The sequence below is a fragment of the Salvia hispanica genome, chromosome 2, assembly GCF_029641045.1.
Source record: "Salvia hispanica isolate PSC_SH4W2 chromosome 2, Shi_PSC_v1, whole genome shotgun sequence".
Lineage (NCBI taxonomy): Eukaryota > Viridiplantae > Streptophyta > Magnoliopsida > Lamiales > Lamiaceae > Salvia > Salvia hispanica.
Window position 1 is genome coordinate 15134451 of NC_142693.1, and position 25267 is coordinate 15159717.

Below are 25267 nucleotides of genomic sequence, written 5' to 3' on the forward strand. Positions count from 1 at the left end.
AAAAAAAAGTAAGAGAGAGAATAATGTAGAGAAGAGTCTTAACTATATTATTCTTTTTTTTTACTTTATTTTCTCTTCACTTTAATTATTTATTATTATTTTTTCAAAACGAGTGCAAAAAAAAAGTGACTGAAGTAACGTGGGACGGAGGGAGTAGCTTTAATCATAAATAGATTATATAACACAATTTATTCTGAATATGCATCTAATGTAAGACTAATATAATTTTCGTTTATTAATTTGAAAACAATCAAAATTTACTAGAAAATTTAACAAAAATACTCCTATATAAAATTTTAAGTAGGATCAAATTTTTAGTCAACTTCATAATATTTAATCACAAGCAATTATAACACCCGAACGGAGGCTAAATAGAATAACTCTTATTTTTCCATCACGATTAATATTATTTTTCTGTACTTCTTCAATTCAATTGAATATTATATTAAATAACAAAAATTAATAGTTTTAATCAATATTTATAGTGTCCATGAATTAATAGTTTTCACTAAAAAAATTTATTGATATTTAAAAATCTAAATATTAAATTTAATTTTATAAAATTAAATCTAATATTGAAATTTAAAAAAAACAAATTCAGTGAAGGATAACAAAATGGAAGAAGAATGATAATTTTGAAATAATATCAAAGTTAGTACATAACTAAAATAATATCAGATTTAAAATGTTAAAAGTGTAAAAAGATCAAATTGACCAAACCCCCCAAAATAATATCAAAGGGTATTTTCGTACAAAAAAAGCCAAAAGGACCAATTTCGAGATAAACCCTTAGTCTAGGGACTACTGGCGATATTTTTAAAGTCTAGGGACTATGAACGAGATAAACCCATAGTCCAGGAACCACTTTTATAGTTCACTCTAAAAATTAAATATTTTATTGTGAATGAGATAACGAGAGTATTATATTTTAAATCCGGATCGATGGACAAAATTATATAATGGGCACTAGCAAGAGCAGTGTGGAATGGAAGGCAAGTTATGAAAGAAAAGTGATATGCTTCTAGAAAGAAAAGGAGATTGTGGAGCAATTCAAAGGTGCAAATGATTGATGTTTTTTTGGTTTAAGCCACCATATAATCATATCTTTTCTTCATATATGGATCCCTCCATATTATCATGGAATCTCTCTGTTTTATTATCTTCCTCACATTTTTTTTATTAATTTCCTTTACAAATAACCATTTTTCAAGAAAAAAAAACATGTGTATTCTTTAAATTAATACTATGATGCGATATACAAACCTAGTCTAGAAAAGAAGAAAAAGTAGCAATGTGATTAATGATAAACCAATTATAAGCATGTACTATTATTTTTCAAGATCATATCATTAGAGAATATGGCAAGTAATAATGAGAGGATTGAAAAGAAAAAAAGGCAGTACAAATAAAATCAATCTAGGGAACAATGCATTAGAGGTGATTGCATGAAATTCAGAGGGGTGGGGTTGCTAAAGGTTGAATGGATGATTCACAGTAGAAATTTCACATGATTAATGAGTTGAATGAAAGAGAAATTTGTAATTGTGTCTTACCAAAAATAAAACACACAGCCCCAACATAAAAGGTTGAATTGGGCCTTTCACCTTCTACAGACATTCCACACACACACTTTTCCTTTTCTGTTCACACATTTGTAATGTTTTTTTGGGAGACTGGTAGTATAAGAGTAAATTGATATTCAACTTTTATTTTAATAAAAAGAATATGGGCTTACCCATGGCGAATTATTCACTACTACTGTTATTTTGATTCATCTTGTTTATTTTATTATTATTTTTAATTTTTTTGGAAATTTCAAGAGTTATTGAAAGACTGTAAAATTTGTATTGTGTTTTCAAAGACTCAAACTACAAGATTGACTAATGAATTTACTTTCCTCATTTACTCCCCTTATGTCATCCTCTGTATTCTAGTCAACATCAAAATTATCTTCCACCAAGGATTACGACATGGGTTCGGCTAAATTCACATACATATTAAAAATGGAAATTTTACCAATTAAGAACCCAAAAACATTAATTAAAAAAACTTCAATTGAACCCATGGCTCAATAGCAACAAAATTTTGGGAGGGTTTCCAAATGTGAGGTAGATATTCTACCAATACATTTATTTTCAGTAATTAAAATGAAAATATTGTTGTCAAACCCCCACGAATGGAAAGTTATGTTGCAATGAGCAAAGTAAAATATTTCATCAATTTAATGGAAAGTTGTTGATGACTACTTGTACAATGGTTCCACCATCACCAACATCTCTCGTTCTCTTCTATTCCAGCGACTCTCCCTCGTCTAAATCCATCTTTTCTTTCAGGGGTTCATGTCTTTAACGTAAAAAGTAATCATCGAATCTAAAATTTCAGATATTGAAATGATCCATTAAACTTCTCGATTGAGACCATCCATTGCTTATCGTCGTGATTGCTCCCCGAAAAATTTTTCTCCCTCCGCCCCGCTTTAGCAGTCCCGATTACTTTTGAGCACTCGTTTTGTAAATAGTTAAAGTGAAGAAATGATAAAGTAGGAGAGAAAATATCTTAGATAAGACTCGCCGCTACACTATTCTCTTTTTTTACTTTACTATTTCTGTTATTCTCTTTTTTTACTTTACTATTTCTGTACTTTAACTATTTATTATATTATTTTTTTATAAAATGAGTGCTTAAGAGTAATTAGAACGGCTAAAGCGGAGGCGGTATTAAAGAATCTGTAATGAGAATATGATCCTTCCTGCCTAAAATACTTGAATATCCAAAAATACTAAAATTCCCATCCTTATGTAACACAACAATATAAAATGGTGCAGCTTAGTATGAATCTACACCCTTAAATTGGTTCCATTTGAAATGTCAGTGTGACGAATGAGCGAATAAATTAGTAATAAATGAAATAAAAGCAAAAGAGGCGGTGAGGAATAATTAGGTTTAATGAAAGAAATAGTAGACATGAAATTAAAAACATAGGTATGAAGGGGAAAGGGGTTGTGAGTTGTGATGGTGAAAAGCGCAGATGGGGTGTGAGGTGAAAATAAAGTAAAAAAAAGGGGTTAGGGTGAGGAATAAGGCGGATGGAGAAAATGAAAATGTCCATTCCTCTTCCGGCTGGGCCCCTCTTTAAAAGGCAGCCCCCCTTCTCCGCCTCCTCCCACTCCCCAACACCTCCGCCCACATTCATCATAGAGAGAGAAATTTCTCAGGGGGCCAATCCTAATAATTTCATCACTATTCACATATATACACACTCACACCCCACAATCTCATTTCTCATTTCTCACAAAACAAAAGAGATAGATAGAAAGAGAGAGTTGGTGGAGAACAAAACAATGGGTGCAGAAATAGAAGAACATTCATTTGGTGATCTCCCTTTCAAAAATGGCGTTTATTCTCCTCTCCTGCATGCAATCACGGATTTGCCCCTTCTCCGCCGATGATTTGCTTTGTGTTTTTGAGGGCTCTTGCTAAGGTTAAAGAGGCACACAGAATGGAGCCAGGCAATTCTTCCCTTCTTTTCTTTCTTTAAGTTAAATCAGATCTCTCTCTATCTTTCTATCTTTCTATCTTCTTGTGTTTGTGTTTGTTTCCTAGCTAATTCCATCTCTTGCTAGATACATGTATTTTAATTAATGAATGAAGAAAACAAAGGGTAATATTCTTTGTTTGGTGTAATTGAATCTGAATTCATTCAACAACTGATTTGTTTTTCCTTTATGTGGGGTTATTACATGGTCCAACCTTTCATCGTACCCTGATTGTCCATCAAAAAAAATACAACAGCTTACAATTCAGTACAAGATTCTTCTGCTTTCATTTTCCATTTTTCTACTACCTTTTTTTCTGTCTCAAATTTCATACTCCATTATTTCTGGTAAAGTAGCATGCATTATTGAACCAACCCTCCGGTTACCGCTTTCTTACTAATTAATCATGCTTAATTAATTTATGCCGTTAAACACCAATCAAGTACTACTACTTATAATACAAATGGTTGAACCTAAAACTGCGGCGCATCAAACTTTTCACCATTTTTTCTTTCCAACTTTGTAATTTAATTTATAATCTGTTTTTTTAAAAGTCATTTACGTTGTCAGAAAGATTGTTAGTGTTTTTTTTTTAATTTTGGTTGTGTAATGATAAAATGGAAAGGAAAAATAAAAATCTCAAACAATATTTCCGCTTCTTGACACTAATTAACATAAAAATTGTTGTTGAAGGAATGCCCGTGATTAAGTAATAACGAAATAGTAGTATACTAAAAATTTTCAGATTGGTGTTTATTTTTCAAAATTACATACTATAATATAGAAAGACAAAATAAAGTTTTGGAAAATTTTATCTTTAGCAATTAATTCTTGAATATTGCCTTGTCCTATCCCAGGAATGCATTCTGTCTGCCCATTATTATTCATATTTTTTTTAATCATTATTCCGATAAAAGATTATCTAAAATAGTAATTATGATACTAGTATTATATATCCGATTTGTGAATTGGTGGTGAAGCCGGCGAAAGCAGATTTAACTCTTGTGTTAAATGTTTTCTAAAATTTAATTGGATCACTAATTGTGATATATCTATGATAATGACGACGGCCGGGAGGTTTAATCTTCTTAATCTTGTCGAGCTCTACTATTTAGAGACAATTTACTAATTCGATTTATGGACCTAATTGTGCGTGCAAGGAAATTTGAACATTTAATCAATACTTGCTCATAATTAATGGGTTAAATTTAAAGTCTCTAGACACCATATAATAAAATATTATAGTATCTTCTGATGCGAACCTAATACTATATTTTGGTGTATTTTATTGACTGCTCATGTATTAAGCATTGAATAATACTAAATTTAAGTGGGAAACACAAATGAAAGTTGAACGTAATATGAACATTTCGATGTGCGTCTATAATTAATTTATTAATTTATCAATCTAAACAAAGAAATCGGAAACATTAGAAACGTTTTTGGGACATAATTATTAACTGATTTATTTACTTTGTAAATGTGTAGGCTTACTTTTGGTTTGTACATACTTTAATAAATTAGAAGTGAAGGAGGTATATGTTATTAGAAAAGAAAGTATGCTAAATGATGAAAAGTTGAAAACCTTTCCATACATTGAATAGTAAATTTCCTTATTTGGTGTTGTATGAGTATATGTTGAATAGTACATAAAGTAAGGCATAATGCATAATGAATGGCCGATAGCTGTATATTCTTTTCACTGCCACTAAATATATATGCATGAATAAGTTTATAATATGTGTAAGTGTATATAAAGTAAAGTATTTGCAGAGAAATTGTACACTAAGGTATAAATGTTGAGTGCATTTAAGACTAGAAGTCGTAGTACTTGATCAGTTTGTTGGCCAATACTCCCTCCGTCCCGCTTTAGCAGTCCCATTGACTTTTCTGCCCTCTTTTTATAAAAATGATAAAAAATAGTTAACGAGGAGAAATGATAAATTAAGAGAGAGAATAATATAGAGAAGAGTCTTATCTATATTATTGTCTCTCTTACTTTACCATTTCTCTACTTTAACTATTTTTTATCATTTTTATAAAAAGAGGGCAGAAAAGTCAATGAGACTGTTAAAGCGGGACGGAGGGAGTATTATTTTTTGCTAATGGATTTTAGTTTATAGGTTTGAGTCTGATGTATTCTTTAAAATTCTATATATAAATTAATACTAAAAAAAGTGATGATGTTCAAAGAGAAAACTATCATAGATAAAGAATAATAGTAGTAGTATTATTTTTCCGGAAGACAAATTACACGAGAGAAAACAAACAATACTAAATTTGCATCGAACAATAGTGATACTCACAATCTCACATGACACGATAACGATACGGCACGACACGCACGATTTGCCACCCCTTAACTCAAAAATAATGTTTGTAGCATATATTGAAAATGATATACACCATTCGTTCCATAGTAATAGAGTCATTTCATTTTCTGCACTCGTTTTGAAAAAATGGTAATGAATAGTTAAAGTGGATAAAGAGTAAATTAAGAAAGAGAATAATGTAGGAAGAAGTGAAAAAAGTGTAAATTAAGAAAGTGAATAATGTAGAGAAGACTCTTATCTACATTATTGTCTTTTTTACTTTACTCTTTATACACTTTAACTATTTATTGTTTTTCCAAAACGAGTGCAGAAAATAAAATGACCTTACTACTGTGGAACGAAGGGAATACTACATACCTTATGTGAGTACCACCCTCGTTCAACGAACGTTTAACGTTGTTTGTTTTGTTTATATTTAATTTGATTCTAATATATTAAAAATTGTTATTAAAATTTTTTATTTTATAAAATTTATAAAAATAAAAACTCCATTTGCTCGCTTTTTCTATAACTTTAAATAAATAAATAAAATGACAAATTAAGCTTTGATTTTTATGAATTTGTAAAATTAAAAATGTCAATAATTTTTTTTTGTGTATTAGAATTATGTAAAACAAAACAAACAATATTAAATGTGTGTTGAACTATAGTGGTGCTCACATGCTATATATATAGCATATCATTTCACATTATAAATACATACCTACAAATATAATGGATCTAATAAATGATCATTTGTGGCAAAACCAGTCATTTATGGAATAACTTGGAGGTATTTGTTTTAGCTAAATACGGTAGATGAAATATTATTGGGATGAAAATAACAAAATTGAACAATTATTAGTGGACGAAGGCAATATTCATTTACACAAGGACATAAGAACGAAAGGGTTAACTTAAAACTTTTGGTTTAATTTAAATCTTGGCTCATTTCTAAGCACGACCTTTACAAATAAAAAAGAATATATCAATCTTTCAAAAATTAAATTTTCAAAATTCTCACTAGGTCAAAATCCAGTATCAAATTCTTTTGCAATGCATAATGAGTCAAGTTTATGTTGAAGATTTAACAGTCGTACGCTAACAATAATTGTATTTTAATTTCTAATGTTGGTTTATGTTAAATGGTTTGATTAGAACTGATCAACCCAAACGCAAAAAGTATAGTTTGGAAAATTAAAACTGGGATAGTTCAGAAAAATGTCAGTTACTACTATTTTGGACGTGAATGGTTTGTAGTGGTCGAAACTTAAGATATTTCAAAAAATATACTACAAAATTCTGAATTTATTTTTTTACTCAAAAAAATGTATTTCTGAAAACAAATTATCGTACACAACAAATAAATATCTGCAAGAATTTCAATGAATTCTGGTGCTGGGCCCTGTTTGTGGGACATTTGAAAATTATATCAATCACATATATAAGAGTGGTAGATTGGATGCAGGAAAAAAAATGATAAAAACCAAATTTTCTGAGTTTAGAATAATAAAAACTTTGCATGGAGTATTATTTATGTGATGATGGGTACTATTGCATAATGAATCAATGATTCACAACACTATCTAGACAAATCATGATTTTAAAAGAAAAATTACAAAAAAAATACTTGGTAAGGGTTTGAACACTTATAAACTGTGATAATGTAAAATTATTTTTAGCCATTCAATCGTGAAAATCGAAGGTAGACACATCTACCTGTTGATAATGCAGCATCAAGAATTGAATTCTATGAAAGGCAAAATTTTTACTTTTAATAGTGTAATTAAATTCATTACAAAATTACAAATGTAGTGATTTTGTATATTTACTGCAGTGTTTTAAATTCTTTTACAAAAAAATCAGTTCAATATTTTTTCTCACCAGCAAAGATTTGAAATATTTCAAAAATCAATAAAAAATTGATGTGAGGTTACATAATTCTTTTACCATGAAGTCTTTTTCCATAATTCTTTGGGAAGTCTTTTCGTAGTACTATTTCTGAATCCAATTCAATTGCTCTTTTTATTGGAATTTGTTAAATTTTGTCTTTCTGATCCACAAATTCGAACTCACCGAAGATTAATCAATACTCACATGGTCGACATCTCCCACATAGTCCCAATATCTTAAAAATACAAAAGGAGAAATCGATATCGACTATGTTAGGGGAATATATATGTAAACAAGACATAGCCAATTTTGCACAAATTTTTATAGTAAGATATTATATCTGTACTTGGTGTATAAATTTTATTTACTACTTCACTCTAGGTTTGCGCAATTTCAAACAAAATTAAGTATTTGTCTTTAGACTTCTGGTGATATTTATTTTTAGATGTACCGAAAAAGTGTAAACACTATTGTCCAAAGACTTTTTTCTGTAGTTCACTCTTGTATATTTGATAAGGCTCGTTTCATGCATTGGTTTTGGGTTAAAATTCTGTGCATTTGGGGCGCTAATCTGTGTTTCTGAGTTCAGGTGCGTAATAAATCTGCCGGACCTAGACCTGACCTGGCAGATGCAAAAGAGATGAAATTGAAGTGAAAATCAGACGACGTCGTCCGGACCTGGGAGAATTAGAAGTTGGCGACAAGAGCACAAACGTCAAATCACCAACGTCAAACGTGGGAGAGTAGATATTTTAGAGCATCTTAATTAAGAGCACAAACGTCAAATCACCAAAAGGATGCCCTAGGGATCAGAGACTCTCCTATATAAACAGATCAACCTTAAGGAAGAAGGAGCTCTCTGGGCAATCACTGATTCGAGACTTCTACTCACTTAGCTCCCTGTTTTTCACGCCTCAAACTCGTTTTACTTGCTGCGCACTTGGAGATGGGGTGATTTCTGGCCGCCGTCGTGGTTCTCATCATATTGCTACTGTGTAACACCGCCTTGTGAAGGCGAAGAAACAATATTTACTTTGCTTTGTTTAGTTTGTTTTCGTTTCAAGTACTTGTTGGTTTTAAGTTTCGTAACTCTAGTTTCTGACTTTGATTTGCTGGATCTGAACTATTTCGCTTATGATGGAAGTTTATGTTAGTTTTTGTTGGATATCGCCGAGTTGATGTTTATTTCTTGCTTTTCGCTTTCATTCTTGTTGATTGTTGGATGTGTGGAGTTGAGATCTGTTGATTTGTCATCGGTGGTTGTGGATTTACGTATGGAGATGTCTGGATTTGTTGAATCGTGGTGGATTTGAGTTGGAGTTTCGTAGATCTGGTGTTTGTTGTTTACGTTTTGCATGATTATGGCTATTTACTTTCTGTTTCTGCATCCTCTAGGTCCAGTAGCGTAGATCTGTTAGTTTAGGCTTAAATTTCTCGTTTTAAGCTTAGATCTGAAGTTTGCTCTGTTTTCATGGTGTTTAATGCTCTGGTTTATCTGCTATTCTCGTTTGATTCCCGAAGAAGATGAAGTTTGTTGGTAGTTAGAACCAGATCTGCTTTTGTCAGTACTTTCTGCATGTACCTTACTTTTCTGCATGCTTTTCCAGACCCTGGTAGTATAAGGAAACTTGTCCCCACTGTTTGTTTTGTCTTTGTTTGTCCAAATTAGGAAAGTCCGTCTAGTTAAGTTAACTACAGTTGTCTTAGAACTTTAAAATATTTCGTATCCCAAAGTCATGCATGTTCCGTACGTTCTCATTTCTTAGACCCAGTAGGTAGAGTAAAGTAGTTTAAGTCTCTCAGACCCGGTAGTTCTAGTACTCGACCCACAAAATTGCGTGGCAGCAGTCAATCACCCTTTCCCAAAACATCCTCAAATGCAGTTTCGTAACACATTCGTCCTCGTGGGATCGATCCTTTACTTCCTTGTGCTAGTTATAGTATAGTGGGTTGAGGTTTTGTAGAAATAGAGTGCATCCAACAACCCCTGTCTGATAGTTTCATGATCTTCTAGCCTCTGAGACCTAGTCGAATCCTCTGGACCTGTTAGATTGAGAGATATCACCAACTGCACTACACGACTATAGACTCTTCAATATTCTCCTTATCACATGGAATTCAGTCATATTTTCTTTTTCGTTCGTCCCATAAAAATAAATGTATATTTATTTATGGAAACTCTTTTTTGTTCTTATCATTTATGGTTCCAACATCCACTAAAGTTATGTTTGGTACCATGGAATTGGAGGTGTGGAATTGAAATTGGAGCTTTCAATTTCAAATCCAATGTTTTGTACCACAAAATGTTTGGATTTAGAATTGAATTGCAATTCCAAATCTTTCAATTCTACAATTTAAATTTGTAGGGACCGGACCACCATGGATTCACTATTACTGGGACCTCTTTTGTATTACACTGCGTCAGAGATGGTCAATCTCTGAAGTAACAGACCAAATGCAAAAGAAGAATCAAAGATTACAAGAATACTAAGTAGCAAGGTGCAATCAGTCGAAAACCCTAGCTATGTCCATATGCTCCATCGGAGCTAAACTACGTGTACCAGCTGTGACCGTGTATCACTTGCACACTGAGTAAACACATTAGTATCACAAGTAAAAGATCCAAACGGATATGGAACAAGAAAGACAAGAGAAATCAATGATTTTGGAATATGACTTAGGTTATAACAGTGACTGCACCGGGCCAAGAGCCTCCCCAATTTCAACCAATTGTCACATGAAGAAACCGTCGAACAGACTAAGCCAGAAACCCTAGGCTTCACCGATTACCGCACACCACGACTGTCTCAACACATAGATCACCACACACTCTCAGAAAACACCTCAGAAACTTCACGAACAAGGAGAACTCTCATATCTCATGCAAACACCGGGTGAAACTCGCTCCAACTTAACAGATCTAACCACAAGGTCAGATCTAGCGCTGGAATTCGCAAAGCAACCGAAGGAGTTGCTTCTGCTAAGGAAAGCACCGGTCAAACTCTCTTAAAACCGAAGAGAATGATCAGAGAAGATGATCAGAGAAAGAGAGAGAGAGTGTGTGAAGCTTCTAGAGAGAAGGAGGAGCATCGTCCAGATGAGAGAGTGAAAATAGAATGAACTGAAACGAGTGTAGGTGAGGAGGTAGTGTGACTTATCTCTCGAAGAAAGCATACCCTAGATCCAATGGTCCTCATTTAAGATCCGGGTGGAGTGCACACATGGCGGCTATCGAGTGTGCTCAGGTAAGTGAGGCGGGTAGTCGGGCCTCAAGAATATTGAAAATACCGGTAGGTTGGTTAACACGCTGTGTGCACAGAAAGAATATAATAGGTTTCCTTGGTCCAGCAAATCCACTAGATCACGCGGTCTAGGAACTCGTTGGTCGTCGGACACACAGAGCACTCTTTCAAAAACCATCAACCACTTTACTAAACCTAGCATAGAGAAGTAGGGATCGATCCCACAGAGATGGATGCGTAACAATCATGTTCAAGGATTTGGACTTGTTTTTGGGGTTGGCTGCTGCCATGCATTTTTCGGGTTGAGGAAAAATAAACTTAACTTGGGAATTTAAACTGCTACGCTAACAGCTAGACCTAGGCGAAACAACAAAAGCATGCACGAAAATTAAACCGAACAATCACTGGATCTAAGAAACTACTCTAATTACCTAGATCTGGGTAACAAACTGACTGTGGAGACCATAACTGAAAAAGCAGAGTACGGACGAAAAGCTGGAGAAACAACTAACTATGGTACTAACTAACAGCGACATCATCTTCTCCAACCAAATTGCGTAAAAACTCAGAAGAAAAACAGCTTGAGTGAAATCGGAACAGAGCAGACTGAATATAAATCATTTTGACAAAGAACAATAAAAAAAACTAACAGATCTAAGGATGCTAGACGAGGTAAAACAGAAAGCAAACAGAAAACTCAAAATCCATGCGTAATTCGACCTCCTCTCCTCAGATCCAACCTCGGACGCTAAATCCACTCCGGATCCAAGCGTCCGACAAAAACTTCAACCAAAAGAAACATTTCATACCTTCAGATTTAACCAACAACCTCCAATCAATCAACACCACCACATATCTACCACCAAATTCCCAGATCGAGCACCACAGCTGCAAAAACAGAGATCAACATATAACTTGTCAAATGAAACTCTCAACAGCAGGATCTACGTAAATCAACTTGAAATATCACAGATAAACGCAAACAACAGCAGCGAATAGATAATCAGTAACATCAACAACCAAATCGACTCCCAAAAGTGAAGTTCGACCGTAAAAGTGCAAAACAAACTGAAAATAAAGAGATTGTATCTTCGCCCTCACGCGGACGGTGTTACGACTGAAATTTCTGAAGAATGAACCCCTTCGGAACCAAAACTACCCCAGATCTCCCATTCCCCAAGTGTGTGTTGTGTGTGAGCTAAGAGTGAACGAAAAAGAGTGATGATTTGTGTATTGCATGCTCTTCTATTTATAGGCGTTGAAGTGGGGCCCAGCGAGGTATAGATGGACTTTGTTGCCCTCAGTTACTGACTCCCTTCTTCAAGCCTTCTTTTTCCTTAGATTCTGCTCATTTTTACTTCATTCCTTCGCTAGACTGTTTCCTTCAGCATCTCCTTGATCTAGCGATTCTGTCATACACCTGGCTTAGAAACCGTATTAGACCCAGCAAAATGTAACGCTTTTCACCATATAACCGATGCATAAAATTAGCCTTATCAAATATCCAGCCCGAAGGTTGATCCAAAATTATTCAAAATCTCACTATTTAATTACAAATTTCACTACATTATTTATTGAACTTTTAAAAGTTTGTATATTTATGTCATGAAAATTCACTTTGATTGTATTCAAAAGTTAAACTCGGATCGTCATTTTACTTCTCCATGTTTTGTTCTAATGCTTATATAAAGCGTTTAGATTAAAAAAAAAAAACTAATAATTTAGGAAAATATTTACTCTTTGTTACCTTACAATAGTTACATATTTCTTGCTCAAGTCCATTTGAATTTTGATGTGTCGCATTTTTTTTATCATCAATCACTTTTTTCTCACTTTGAATAGACCAATCACTTTTATCCATCGCTCGATAATGCTCTTGTACAGAAAGTTAGAGAGAGAGAAAACTCGTTAAAACAAGTGGTGCAAATGAAAATGAAATTAAAATCGCGTTTATATAGGTTTTCAAAAAAAAAAACCGAAAAAGGGCGTTGGCCGATCGGCACGCCACAATGGCGGCCAGCGCATCGGCCAGCCCACGCCGATTTTCTCGCTGATTTCGGACTGCTTGCAATGGTTCGGTTAACCAACCGGCTAGCCAATCGGCTAGCCGGCACTGTGGATGCTCTTAATCAAACTTGACCCGTATAGTGAGCTAGCTTTAACATTCAACATTATCAAGCAAAGACAACATTGCAATTCTAAATGGTAAAAAATGTTCCTAGCAAAGAATTTGCTATGGATATATATATGCAAGCATATTATAAATGAAGATTTTTTATAGCAGTATAATGGTCATTCACTAATTGCTCTGTATCATCGTAGTAAGTTTTATGATATGAGGAAAATTAATTGATTAGTTTGTGAGAAATAGTAGAACATCAAATTGGTGTTTAGTGTCCAATCACGTAATTAACATATAATGATTGAATTTGTGATGAAATTATTGGATTAGTTGAGTTACATGGCCCCGTGAGAGTACAAAATCAGCATTTTCCGGTTCATAAAGTCAACGACACCTGCAATAATTTTATAGGCTATAATAAGGGGCATCAATTTCTCAAGATGTACCAAACAATAAACTTTCCAACTATTCAATCAACGCATCTCATATTCTTCGTTTTCGTTAGAAACCAGTTTATTGTGTTTCGAACATGTAGTCCATTTAATTTCAAGTAACAATATGTTACTTGTAGAATATGAAATTTGATTAAAAAGACCTATTTTATATAAATCATGATCATTTATTTAATTTATAATTTCGATACTACATCCACAAATTTTGAATCTTTGTTAGAACTTGTAACATGTCCTATGATCCTTTGTTACAATTTCGATACTACATTCTCAAAAATGGATCTCATTTTGAAGCCTTTTTCTTAAACTTCCAAAAATTACATTGTGCGTTCGAAAGTTTTTCTATAAGTAGGTGATAGGTCACATGTTGCCGTTAGAAAATTCACAACAAATACTATAAATTTGGGCAATTATTGTCTATTTATATGTTCGATTACTTTTTTCAAATCAGATCTCAAATACTAACGACTTTAGGCCCTAAACTAGATCATACTACAAAAACAATATCAACTAGAAAATGTTCGAAATTTTTGAACAAACAATTCATGTAGCACGCAAATTGGAATAAGCTATGCCGTCCGCACAATGGCCCAATGTGCTGCACACCTCACTCCCCTCCGCCCGGCAATGATCGACCCACGTCCATGCCTCGGGTGGTGTCAACACTAGCAAATGCCCTAAACCACAGATTTTGGCCGCAATCTCGTCGCAAAGTCTACTAATATTCGACGACTCTAAGCAACAAATGTTATACTATATAGCCAAAACTAATTCCGACGGCAAATAAATGTGTACGACTCGTATGCCAAAATATTCAACTTTCCAAATTAGTAAAAGCTCAATTTAAAATTTTTCGAAATGTAACAGTACCTTTAAGCAAATGATATATAAATAATTTTAGGATGAGTTTTTAGTTACGTTACGATGTATAGAATGAAGTGAGATTTTGTAGTTGGGTTCATTATTAAATTTGAAAAGACGTACAAATTTACGAATCTGATTAAGTATACATTTTAGACACACACTAAACAACTTAATCAGTTCTTACACGAACTACTAAGAAAGTACTCCCTCCGTCCCAGAGAAGTTGGCACACTTTCCTTTTTAGTTTGTCCCACAAAAGATGTCATATTTCCCTTTTTGGAAAAAGTTCTCTCTCACATGAATATAAAAATTATATTTTTCTCTCCATTTAACACACAAAACAAAACCTCCTAAAATCCCGTGCCATTTTCAAAGTATGCCAACTTCTCTGGAACGGAGGGAGTAATTTATTTTAGCCATCCGTGTGGCCTGTAGTATATCTTCGGATCAAAATCTCATGTTTTCAGCATTTATAATCGGTTTATCTTCATAAATTAAAGTCCCAATCCCAAAACCCACCATGTAATAAATCATATCAGTCCATTTCGTCAATCTTGGTAATTGATCCACTTTTATGTGTACCGACAAGATATCCATTTCGGAATTTGATGTCATTCTTTTATTTAATCTTAACGTATATAAAAACAAACAAAATACAAAGAAGCCTCTAATTTATCCCTCTGTTTGTTAAGAAAAAACGTAATCTTCACGGCGATATTGATTTGTTTTGTCGGATGAACAGTCTTTGCCTCTATAATTTATCTATAGATATCTCTAAATTTAAAAATTATTTGCATTTCCCCACAAAAAAAATTAAATATTCAGATGAGCATCGAACTTTGGACCTTGGCGCAAATTATAGTCCAATTTCAAAATGTTTCAATGTTCGATTTCTTGCAAATTTATTGCTATAACACAGATATTGATCAAAGAATTTTGAAATTCATTGTCTATCGTCGAATGTGTAGCAGTTGAGTAAATGAGTAATTCATTTTGATTTCCGGTGTTAGATGAAGCCTAAATCTCAACTATAAGCCCTTATGGAAAAAATAGAAATGTCGAATTAGCAACATATCGAAGAACAAGACATTGTGTAACGATTTTTAAATTGGATATAATTTGCAACAAGATTAAAATAAATTGATACTCCTACTATTTAAATTGCAAAATCTCTTAATTATGGTAAAACTCAATGGGCTAAACTTACGACAGAATCAATTATCGATGAAGGCAGTGTTGTTGCGGCCCAACACGATAGGGACAGTCCACCAGCTTATTCATCAATAAGCTAACAACCCAAACTTTAAAGCCCATTTAAATATTAAGTCTTCGTCCGATTTGTCACATGTTTTGTGCAACTGTTTTCTCTTGCTTGGAAAGTAGAAATGATAGAGAAATATAATTCTAAGAAAAGAAAAAGAAGAGTCAAAGTTTTGATTAGCTTATGTTGGTTTTAAGTGGATGAGTATTTATAAATTTAAGTTGGTTTACCATATCATTACTTTATCCTATTTTTGCTTATTTAAATTATAAAGGGACTTAAGTGAGCAATATTCAAATTGACAGTGAAAATATGCTTTTCTCTAGTCAAATAAAACACTGATAAGTGATATCTTACTTTCTATATTTCTACTCTCATTATTTGGTTCACACTGATCTTTCTTACGTAGCTTCACCTATAATATTTATTTTAATTCCCCTGCTTTTTATGCTTTTCATGCAAGATATTTTCTATGAATTTTAATATAGTGGGGAATAATGTGTCACACAATTGTGAACACATAATGTTTAGCATCGCTAAAAATTGATGTGTCTATACTGTTTAGCAAAAAGTCCATTTATGAAGTGCCTTTGAAGCTAAATTAGTTTTACTAATTCACATATATATACTTGTAAATTAATTATGATAGAAACAATAAATTCCACTTCTAGAAAAATGGCAGGTTGGAGTTTATTCTCAGCTTGATATACTCCTAGCATACTAACATCAATAATAGAATCCAATACTCCTAAAAATTCATTATCTAATCGTATAGAACATAATGATTAGCTCAGTAAATTCCAATTCTAGAAAAATGCCATTATTCCACAGATACAGCCCATGTGAACATACGAAGATTGATGGAATTTTCATTGACTCTCATGTCTTGTCCTCCACTTATCTTTTCCACCACTCACGGAATGAGACATCTTCACTCTAATTGTTTTTGTAATTATATGGAGTACTAGAATACTTTATTAAAGTGGTATTTTATTAATGTGATATAGTATTACAACTACTCTCTCATTTTAAATGAAGCAATTTTTTCTAGCACAATTTATTAGTAAAAAATAACGTAAGAAAAAAATATTTAGCAAGAATAATAAGTGTTTCTATTTTGCAAAATATGCTATATTTAGTAGACATGTAAAAAGAAAAAAAATATATACCAGAATGAGACAAACATCGGCCTACTAATCCCTAATTAGGCTACAATCAACAAATATCAATATAGCAACAATTATATTGTAAAAAATGAACATTTGAAACTCAAGTATAAGGGTAAAAAGAGCTCAAATCAAATTAAGATAAATTTTTGGTAAACTTTCTACTTTTATATGTCTCCTCTATTATATCTAAGTACTAGTATAATGTTTCATTAGTTTATCTTGTCCTTGCCTAACTGAACTTCTATTTTTATAGGAGTACTAATAATATGAAGTACGTTTTGATGCAATTTTTTCAAAACACGAATTGGGTCAAAGAAAAGTCAGTGGAGGAGAGGATTTAAATCACTAAATAATAATAGTACATGTAGTCTACGCATATAAGAATTTAGCATATTGATCGTTATTGACTTACAATACTTCAGAATTAATTTAGATAAGTTTTCGATTTAGAGGAACATTGCATAAAATTTTTAGTTCATGTTATCATTGTTAAACCGAAGTTCATGAAAACTAACAATTTGTGTAAAAATTTCATGTTTCACTTAAAAGAAATCAATCAAACAATACAATGGAGATGCTTTAATAAAATAAAGAAGCAGATCAATTGAAGAACTAATAATTTGAGAAGATCTATCAAATACGGCGGGAAAGTTAATTTGGTTTATTTATTTATTTATTTATTTTTGTGTGTGTAAATAAGTAAAATTGCTAAGGTCATTATATTATCGGTTTAGTCCGATAAAAATAGAAAGGATACAGTAATAAGAGTATCTTTAAGGGGAGAGGTAAACTAATATAACTATCATATTTATTTTTTTTTAATAAAAAATTATTTTTTAAATGGAGAAGTATATGAGAAGGTATTATACATTTTCTCATTTTGAAGAAATATCTTTACCTCCCTATCATGGAAAGGTAAAAATTTTATAACTATCATATTACACTTTATATTTTTTAATGCATTTTGTCTATTATTTTATTTTTAAAAATTAATTTACTTTTTTATATATCTTTTTTCTTTGAAATGTGTTAATTTTTAGAAGGATATATTTCATTTTTCAAGAAAGTAAATACATAATACTCCATCCGTCTCATTGAAGATGACCCAGTTTCCTTTTTAGTTTGTCCCAATTAAGATGACCCATTACTTAAAATGGAAACACTTTTATCTCTACTTTATTCTCTCTCTCTTACTTTACTCTCTTCTCTCAACACACAAAATAAATTTGCATAAAATCTTGTGTCGCCCAAGAAATGGGTCATCTTCCTTGGCACATAGGGAGTATAACTTTTTATATACCTTCTCTGTTTGAAGATAGGGATAAGAGCTGCCTTAGTTGGACTTGGATTTCATTGGTTGTCACTGATAAGTGTCGGCATCCCATCACAAAAATATTGTAACATTTGGATTTTAGTGGAGGTGTAAATTTCATACATTTGGGGGACTGGGGAACAGCTTTCTTTATGCAATGGAGTATTCAATTTCTTTTACTACTTTTTCATTTTTTAAAATTTATTTTTTCTACTTAATTCAATATATAATCCTTATTCAAAAGAAATCAATTCCTTATAAGTTTTTTTTCTCATCATAATAAATGCATATTTACATATTAGAATTGTTAGGATATTCTCAACATAGAGTTTTTTAACGTCACACCTCTAGACGAAACTATTGCGAGCGATGTGGATGATGTCCTAGGAACGAGCTTCATTGCAGCAAAACAAAGGCTATTTTGTCGCCTTGGTTGCCCCTACACTCCGGCCCGACATCATGTGAGGGTTCAATCAGGTACATTAAGGGAGAGCCCTTAACTCACTACCCGTCAGAAGCCCATTTCCCAAGGCCTCTCACTTGTGCCTGAGAGTTGGATGCAATTACACGACAGTAGTGGAATTCGAACTCAGTCTCATTGCAGCAAGATCTGCCCCTCCGTTGCCAGCTGCACGGCCCAAGAACGAGCTTCATGATATCAAGCAAAGAGGGATCAACTGTACCATCACGTACCCCACTCTCGACTGCCAATTAAATGCAAGCGTGATGCTCACTCCCTAGAAGTGCAGTTAGAGATCACCAATTACCTATTACTCCCTTGATTTTCTCATAGTTAAGGGCATCCGCAACGCGGCTCGATGTTGTCTCGGTCTCGTCTCGACGAGACGAGACAGCATCGAGACAGCGTTGCGACGCTCGTCTCGTCTCGACGAGACGAGACATCTCGTCGTGCGACGCGTCCAGAAGAGGCCGGCCTCGAGCTGGCGAGACGACGCGCGCGGCCACGTGGCGCGCTCTAAGCGATGGCGTGACGCCCACTCGTCGGCCCGCGAGTGGGCGTTGGAATTATGACGTCATAAATTTATTTTATTTTTTTTTTAAATCGAAAATTCGTAAAAAGATTTTGTAAATTTTAATTTTTAATTATGTTAATTATGTATTTTTTAATTTTTTAGGCCTTTAAATTGTAAGTTTTATTTTATTTAATTATATTATTTTTAATTATGTATTTTTTAATTATGTATTTTTTAATTTTTTAGGCCTTTTAAATTGTGATTTTATTTTATTTAATGAAGTGTGTTTTTATTAATTGAATTTGTTGAAAATAAAAATAAAAAATGAAATTGAATGAATAGTTAAGAGATGGATAAGAGATAGTTAAGAGATGGTGGGATGCAGGTGTTATCTCTTAGTTAAGAGATGAGCTGAAAAGTACAGTGGGACCTATGAATAGTTAAGAGATAAGACGATTAAGAGACGGATAAGAGACAGCGTTGCGGATGGCCTAAGTTTTTTTTATTTTATTTTAAAAAATTTCCTTATGAGAATATATCTAAGGTGACTTTAGGAGTTGCAATGCAACTATTCACGATCTATTTTAACACATTCTTGTCATATAAGCGAGTGATTATAGTTCCAATAGTTTATTTGTTATCTATCAATAATGTGTAAATTTTGTATTTTAATTAATTATAAAAATAAATACGAAACAAATGACTCCTTCCTTCCTTTAATACATGTCATATCTTCCTATTTAGTTTATCATACAAATCCCTTTTCTAGAAACTTTTTTTTATATTAATATAAATATAATATATATTTTTTTATTTAACACATACAATAACATCTCTAAAATATCGTGTTATTATCAAATATTACTCCTATATGAGTTAGAAGGAAATACTAAAAAAAAAGTTGATAATAAATGTGATGTGATTAGTAGTCAAACGTCGTGCCTCCATTGAAAATGACAGTCATACACCACTTACTAATTATCCTCACGAAAAACTAAAAGTAAAAATATAAGTAAAAAAAATATTTCTGATTAGGAATTACACTTTCACGCGTACCGATTTTAAGAAATATAATGTAAATAAGAATTGGTTGAAAAAGTTAGTGGATTGTTGGATTTTTTTTTATATTAAATTTATAATAAAATGTGAGTAAATTGAGTTGGTGGGATGTGAAACCTACTTACTATTTGTGGTAAAAATGAAGTGTGATTCTTAATCGGGAGCTGGATAGAGAGGATGAAGTGAAAAATTTCCATACTGGTGTCTGGTGTAGCTTATAGCATTAGGATTAGCCTCCTTTTAATTCTCAGCCACTGCTACTGTCCATATTTGAAAGCTGAGAGCTCTATTAACATTCAAAAACCGCCTAATGATTGTAAATTTGGATCAAATCTAAATCCAATGAATAATCTACTTGCTGCTCTTCTCATCACCTCCATCTTCTTCACCGTTTTCGTGCATTCAGCAACAGATGCCTCAAACCGCGATGCTGCAATTTTGCTCCGACTCAAGGAGAATCAACATCTCCAAGACCCGCTCGGATCGCTCCACGACTGGCTCCAGACCTCTCCCAACGCACCATGCAATTGGACCGGTGTTTCTTGCAGCCGCGGCGCCGTCGTTGCCTTGAACCTCCGCAGCCTCGGCATTGCTGGCGATTTTCCGGCGGAATTTTGCCGGATTTCCACGCTCCGGAGTCTCGACCTCTCTGATAACAGCCTCGGCGGGTATATCAGTTCCGATTCGATTGCTCTGTGCTCGCATCTTTCCGCACTCAATCTCTCTGCCAATTACTTTGTCGGTGACCTGCCTGGTTTCCCGGTGGAGTTTCTCAATCTGACGGTGTTGGATTTTTCACTCAACAACTTCTCAGGTGAAATTCCGGCGAATTTTGTTAACTTGCGAAGGCTCCAGTTTCTCTCACTTGGTTCGAATCTACTCAACGAGTCAGTACCCGAGTTCCTGTCCGAGTTAACTGAGTTAACTCAGTTGATCCTGGCGGTAAATCCTTTTCGGCCGAGTCCTCTGCCGAGAAACATCGGACGCCTGGCGAAGCTCGAGTTCCTGATGGCAACAATGGCGAATCTCGAAGGTCAGATTCCTGAATCCATCGGAAATCTAAGTTCTATGAAAATCTTCGACGTTTCGCACAACAATTTGGTCGGAGAAATTCCGAAGAGCATTGGCGGAATGAGAAATGCGGAACAGATCGAGTTGTTTCATAATCATCTCTCCGGCGAAATTCCGGATGCATTCTCCGGTCTAACTTCGTTGCTGCGTTTTGACGCGTCGGAGAACAATCTGATTGGGAAAATCCCCCAGAGTCTGGCGGCGCTGCCGCTGGAGTCGTTCAATCTGAACGACAATCAGTTAGAAGGTGAAATTCCGGAGATTTTAGGTTTAAATCCGAATCTGAATCAGCTGAAGCTATTCAATAACAAACTTTCGGGATCTCTGCCGGAATCATTGGGCATGAATTCCGATTTGGCAGAAATCGACGTTTCCGGCAACAATTTGGAAGGTCCGTTGCCCCAAAACTTGTGTTACAGAAGGAATCTTCAGAGTTTGATAGTATTTGGGAACAGAATCTCGGGCTCAATACCTGATGATTATGGTAAATGCAGCTCGCTATCGTACGTCCGTGCTCAAAACAACGAGCTCTCCGGAGTTGTACCTGATGATTTCTGGGCTCTCGATCTCTATCACATCGAGTTCACCAACAATAAATTGGAAGGCAGTATTCCACCATCTGTTTCAAATGCAAAAGGCCTCGAGCAGCTATTGATATCCGGCAACAATTTCTCAGGAAATTTGCCTGCAGAAATCTGCCATTTGAAGGAGTTAAGGAAAATCTACATGAGTGGAAATAGCTTCTCCGGTGAATTGCCTTACTGTATTAACCAGTTCACAAAGTTGCTGGAGCTCCACATGCGCGGAAACATGTTTTCCGGCGAGATTCCGGGAAGGTTAGCAGCGTGGAGGGAGCTAACGCAGTTGGATTTGTCGAGTAACCATCTCTCTGGCAATATTCCGGCGGAATTGGGAACTTTGCCAGTGTTAACCTCGCTGAATCTTTCCAACAATATGCTGTCTGGTGGAATTCCGGAGGAGTTATCTAAGTCTACAATAAACCAGCTCGATATCTCGAACAATCAGCTTCAAGGCAGAGTGCCGGTTGGTATGGACACCAAGTTTTATCTGCCTAGACTTCTTGGGAATGCAGAATTGTGCAGTATGAATCTCAAAGAACTTCCATCATGTTCAAGATCGAAGCCAACGAGTTTGGTGCTAGTGGGAGTTCTCTCATCTCTTGCATTTGTACTCGTTGTCTCACTTGTTTGGCTCTTGATCAAGAACAGGAAATTTATAGCTCTAGGTTGCAGAAACAAGCAGTCTTGGAAGATCACATCATTCCAGAAGATCCGGTTTAGTGGGGAGGAGGTTCTGTTCTCATTGACCGATCAGAATCTTGTTGGCTCGGGGGGATCAGGCCGGGTGTATCGCGTGAGGCTGAAGAGTGGAAAGATGGTTGCTGCTAAGCGGCTCTGGGAGGCGAAGGGGCTTGCAGAATCCGTGTTCCATTCGGAGATGGAAACATTGGGAAGAATTAGGCATGTTAACATAGTGAGGTTGTTGTTTAGCTTTGTAGGTGACAAGTGCAAGGTGCTTGTGTATGATTACATGGAGAATGGGAGTTTAGGTGACGTTCTGCACGGGGATAAAGGGGGGTTGTTGCTGGACTGGCCGACGAGGTTTTCCATTGCGATTGGGGCTGCTCAGGGGCTTGCGTACTTGCACCATGACTGTGTGCCTCCGATTGTGCACAGAGATCTCAAGCCCAACAACATCCTGTTGGACGAGGAGTTGAGGCCGAGAGTGGCTGATTTTGGGCTGGCCAAGATACTGAACAGGGATGCAGACGAGGAAGATGGAGCTATGTCCCGTGTGGCCGGATCTTATGGGTACATTGCACCAGGTTAGGGTGATATCCATCTTGTTGTAATTGTTGTTGTTTGTGTTTGTAGTAAAAGCCAGATTTAGCTTACAAATTTGAATTTTGTTGCAGAGTACGGGTACACTATGAAAGTGACGGAGAAGAGTGATGTGTATAGCTTCGGAGTAGTGTTGCTGGAACTAGTAAGTGGGAGGAGGCCCAACCATGAGAACAAGAACATCGTGAAGTGGGTAAGGGAGGTTGCATCGTCATCGTCTGCAGAGGGTTTGGAAGAGGTGTTAGACTCGAGGATGGATGCTTCGATGATTGAATACGATCAAGTGGAGAAGGTGCTGAATGTGGCTCTGCTGTGTACTGCTGAGCTGCCCATCAATAGGCCATCCATGAGAAGGGTTGTTGAATTGCTCAAGGATCATAACACTCAAGGCATCTAATCAAACTGTAGCACTTGTATTGTATTAGTACTACAAGATTTTGTAATTTTCAGTTTCTGTACATTAGGGAAGAAGCAGAAATGTTGTGTAAAAATTTGAATTTTGTTTCCAGGCATAAGTGTTTGGAAAATAGAATTTGTAAATGAGGCATAGTTATCGAAGTACGTAGATGTTGTATCAAACTCTCATCTATAAAATACTTCATCATCGCTCTCATCTTCCTCTGATAAGCTCTAATTTCAACCCTACAATGAAAGATTGACCTGAGCTCTCGGCTTCTATGTACGCACCTTGAAGTCGCTCTTCAAATCTTTGATCGCTACAAATGAGGAACCACGCCATACATAGAACATACAATCCCCCTGCTCTGCAACCTCTGGTAACACGGTTTGATCCTCGATTCTAGTTGTAAGTTAGGTAGTCAGGACACTCAACAAGCTCCTTCACTGGCTTCCACATCTCACTCTTGAAATAGTAGTGATATTTGTACTGATTTTTTTTCCAAATTTTGGCTTTAATCCATTCAAAATTCAAAGCAGGAGCCAAAATACCGAACTTTTTGTCTTTATAAGAGACCTTTCACAATCAAGAGAATACCATCTTCAGAATCAGATAAGCCATATGTCTTGTGTTATAATGAGAATGAAAGCAATTTCTTTCTGCATATTTGGTCACAGTGTTGATCTTTTTTGCATTTTTTATTTTTCTAAGTAGTCAATCGTTTTTAGCTTTTTCATATCTTCTAAATCTGATGTTACAAAAAAATTACAAAGCTTGTGAGGCTTATAGTTCTCCTAAGATGATTAGTGAAGTGATTAAAGCTTCTGTGAATGTAAGTATTTAAGTGGAGAGAAAAGCCAAAGGATTATGAAGGCTGTTATGAAGGCCATGACAGGACGGGCGAAGAGACATTAGGAGTTTCAGTCCCATTTTGAGATTTCACGCAAGGTGAGAAAAAGTTGAAGGTTTGGGCCTTGTTTTATTTAAATATTTGGGCCGAAGTGAATTAATTTAAACTGTTTGGCCTGTTGTTTTAATAAAGGAGGGGGGTTGGAGTTAAATTGGCCTCTCGGCCAAATTAATAAAATGAAAGATTGGGCAGAAGTACATTAAATCAATGGGTAATTTCATGCATATTTTTCATCAATGGGCAAAAGTTGACGTGATGCATATCTGTCATGCTATTGTTAATCGAATTCGGTAGCAGGAGGGCCGCAAACCCTGCTTAAACTAGTGTACACTTATGGCAGATCATGCGCCATCTTTCAACTTGATGTGATGTATATTTGTCATGCTATCATTAAAAACGTACAGGTTAAGCGGTGACGAGCGCGAGAGTGTTGAGCAGAGCTTATGAAGATTTATGTTTGCTTTTAATATTCTGAATGTGTCGTATATCATACATGATATCATTCGCTCTTGAGAGCATCCTCATCCGTGCTCTTAAATAAAAGCACGGAGGTGGGTCCGAACCCACTTTTACTCCTTGTCCTTAGGCAAGAGCACAACACCCACATCCGTGCTCTTCCGCAAGAACAAGCTCAAAGGTCCCACTATTCTATTATTCAATTTAAATACTTCAATTACAAAAAACATTTCTACAATATAAAAATATATTAAAATATAAAAATTACATAATTAAATCCTAAATAAAAAATACATAATTAAGATTCTAAAAAATAAAAGTACATAATTAAAAAGTGAATTTTGGGGGAAAAATTTGAAAAATAAATTAAAAGTG

At 34.7% G+C, this 25267-nt stretch overlaps 1 protein-coding gene across 1 annotated transcript; it reads left to right on the top strand.

Annotated features, from left to right (window-relative positions):
* Window positions 1-20442: 20442 nt before the first annotated feature.
* On the top strand, window positions 20443-23742 carry HSL2 (HAESA-like 2). Its single transcript, XM_048109749.2, has 2 exons — window positions 20443-23113; window positions 23204-23742. Exons 1-2 carry the CDS (start codon window positions 20539-20541, stop codon window positions 23524-23526), a joined length of 2898 nt encoding a protein of 965 aa, XP_047965706.1. The 5' UTR covers window positions 20443-20538; the 3' UTR covers window positions 23527-23742.
* Window positions 23743-25267: the final 1525 nt, after the last annotated feature.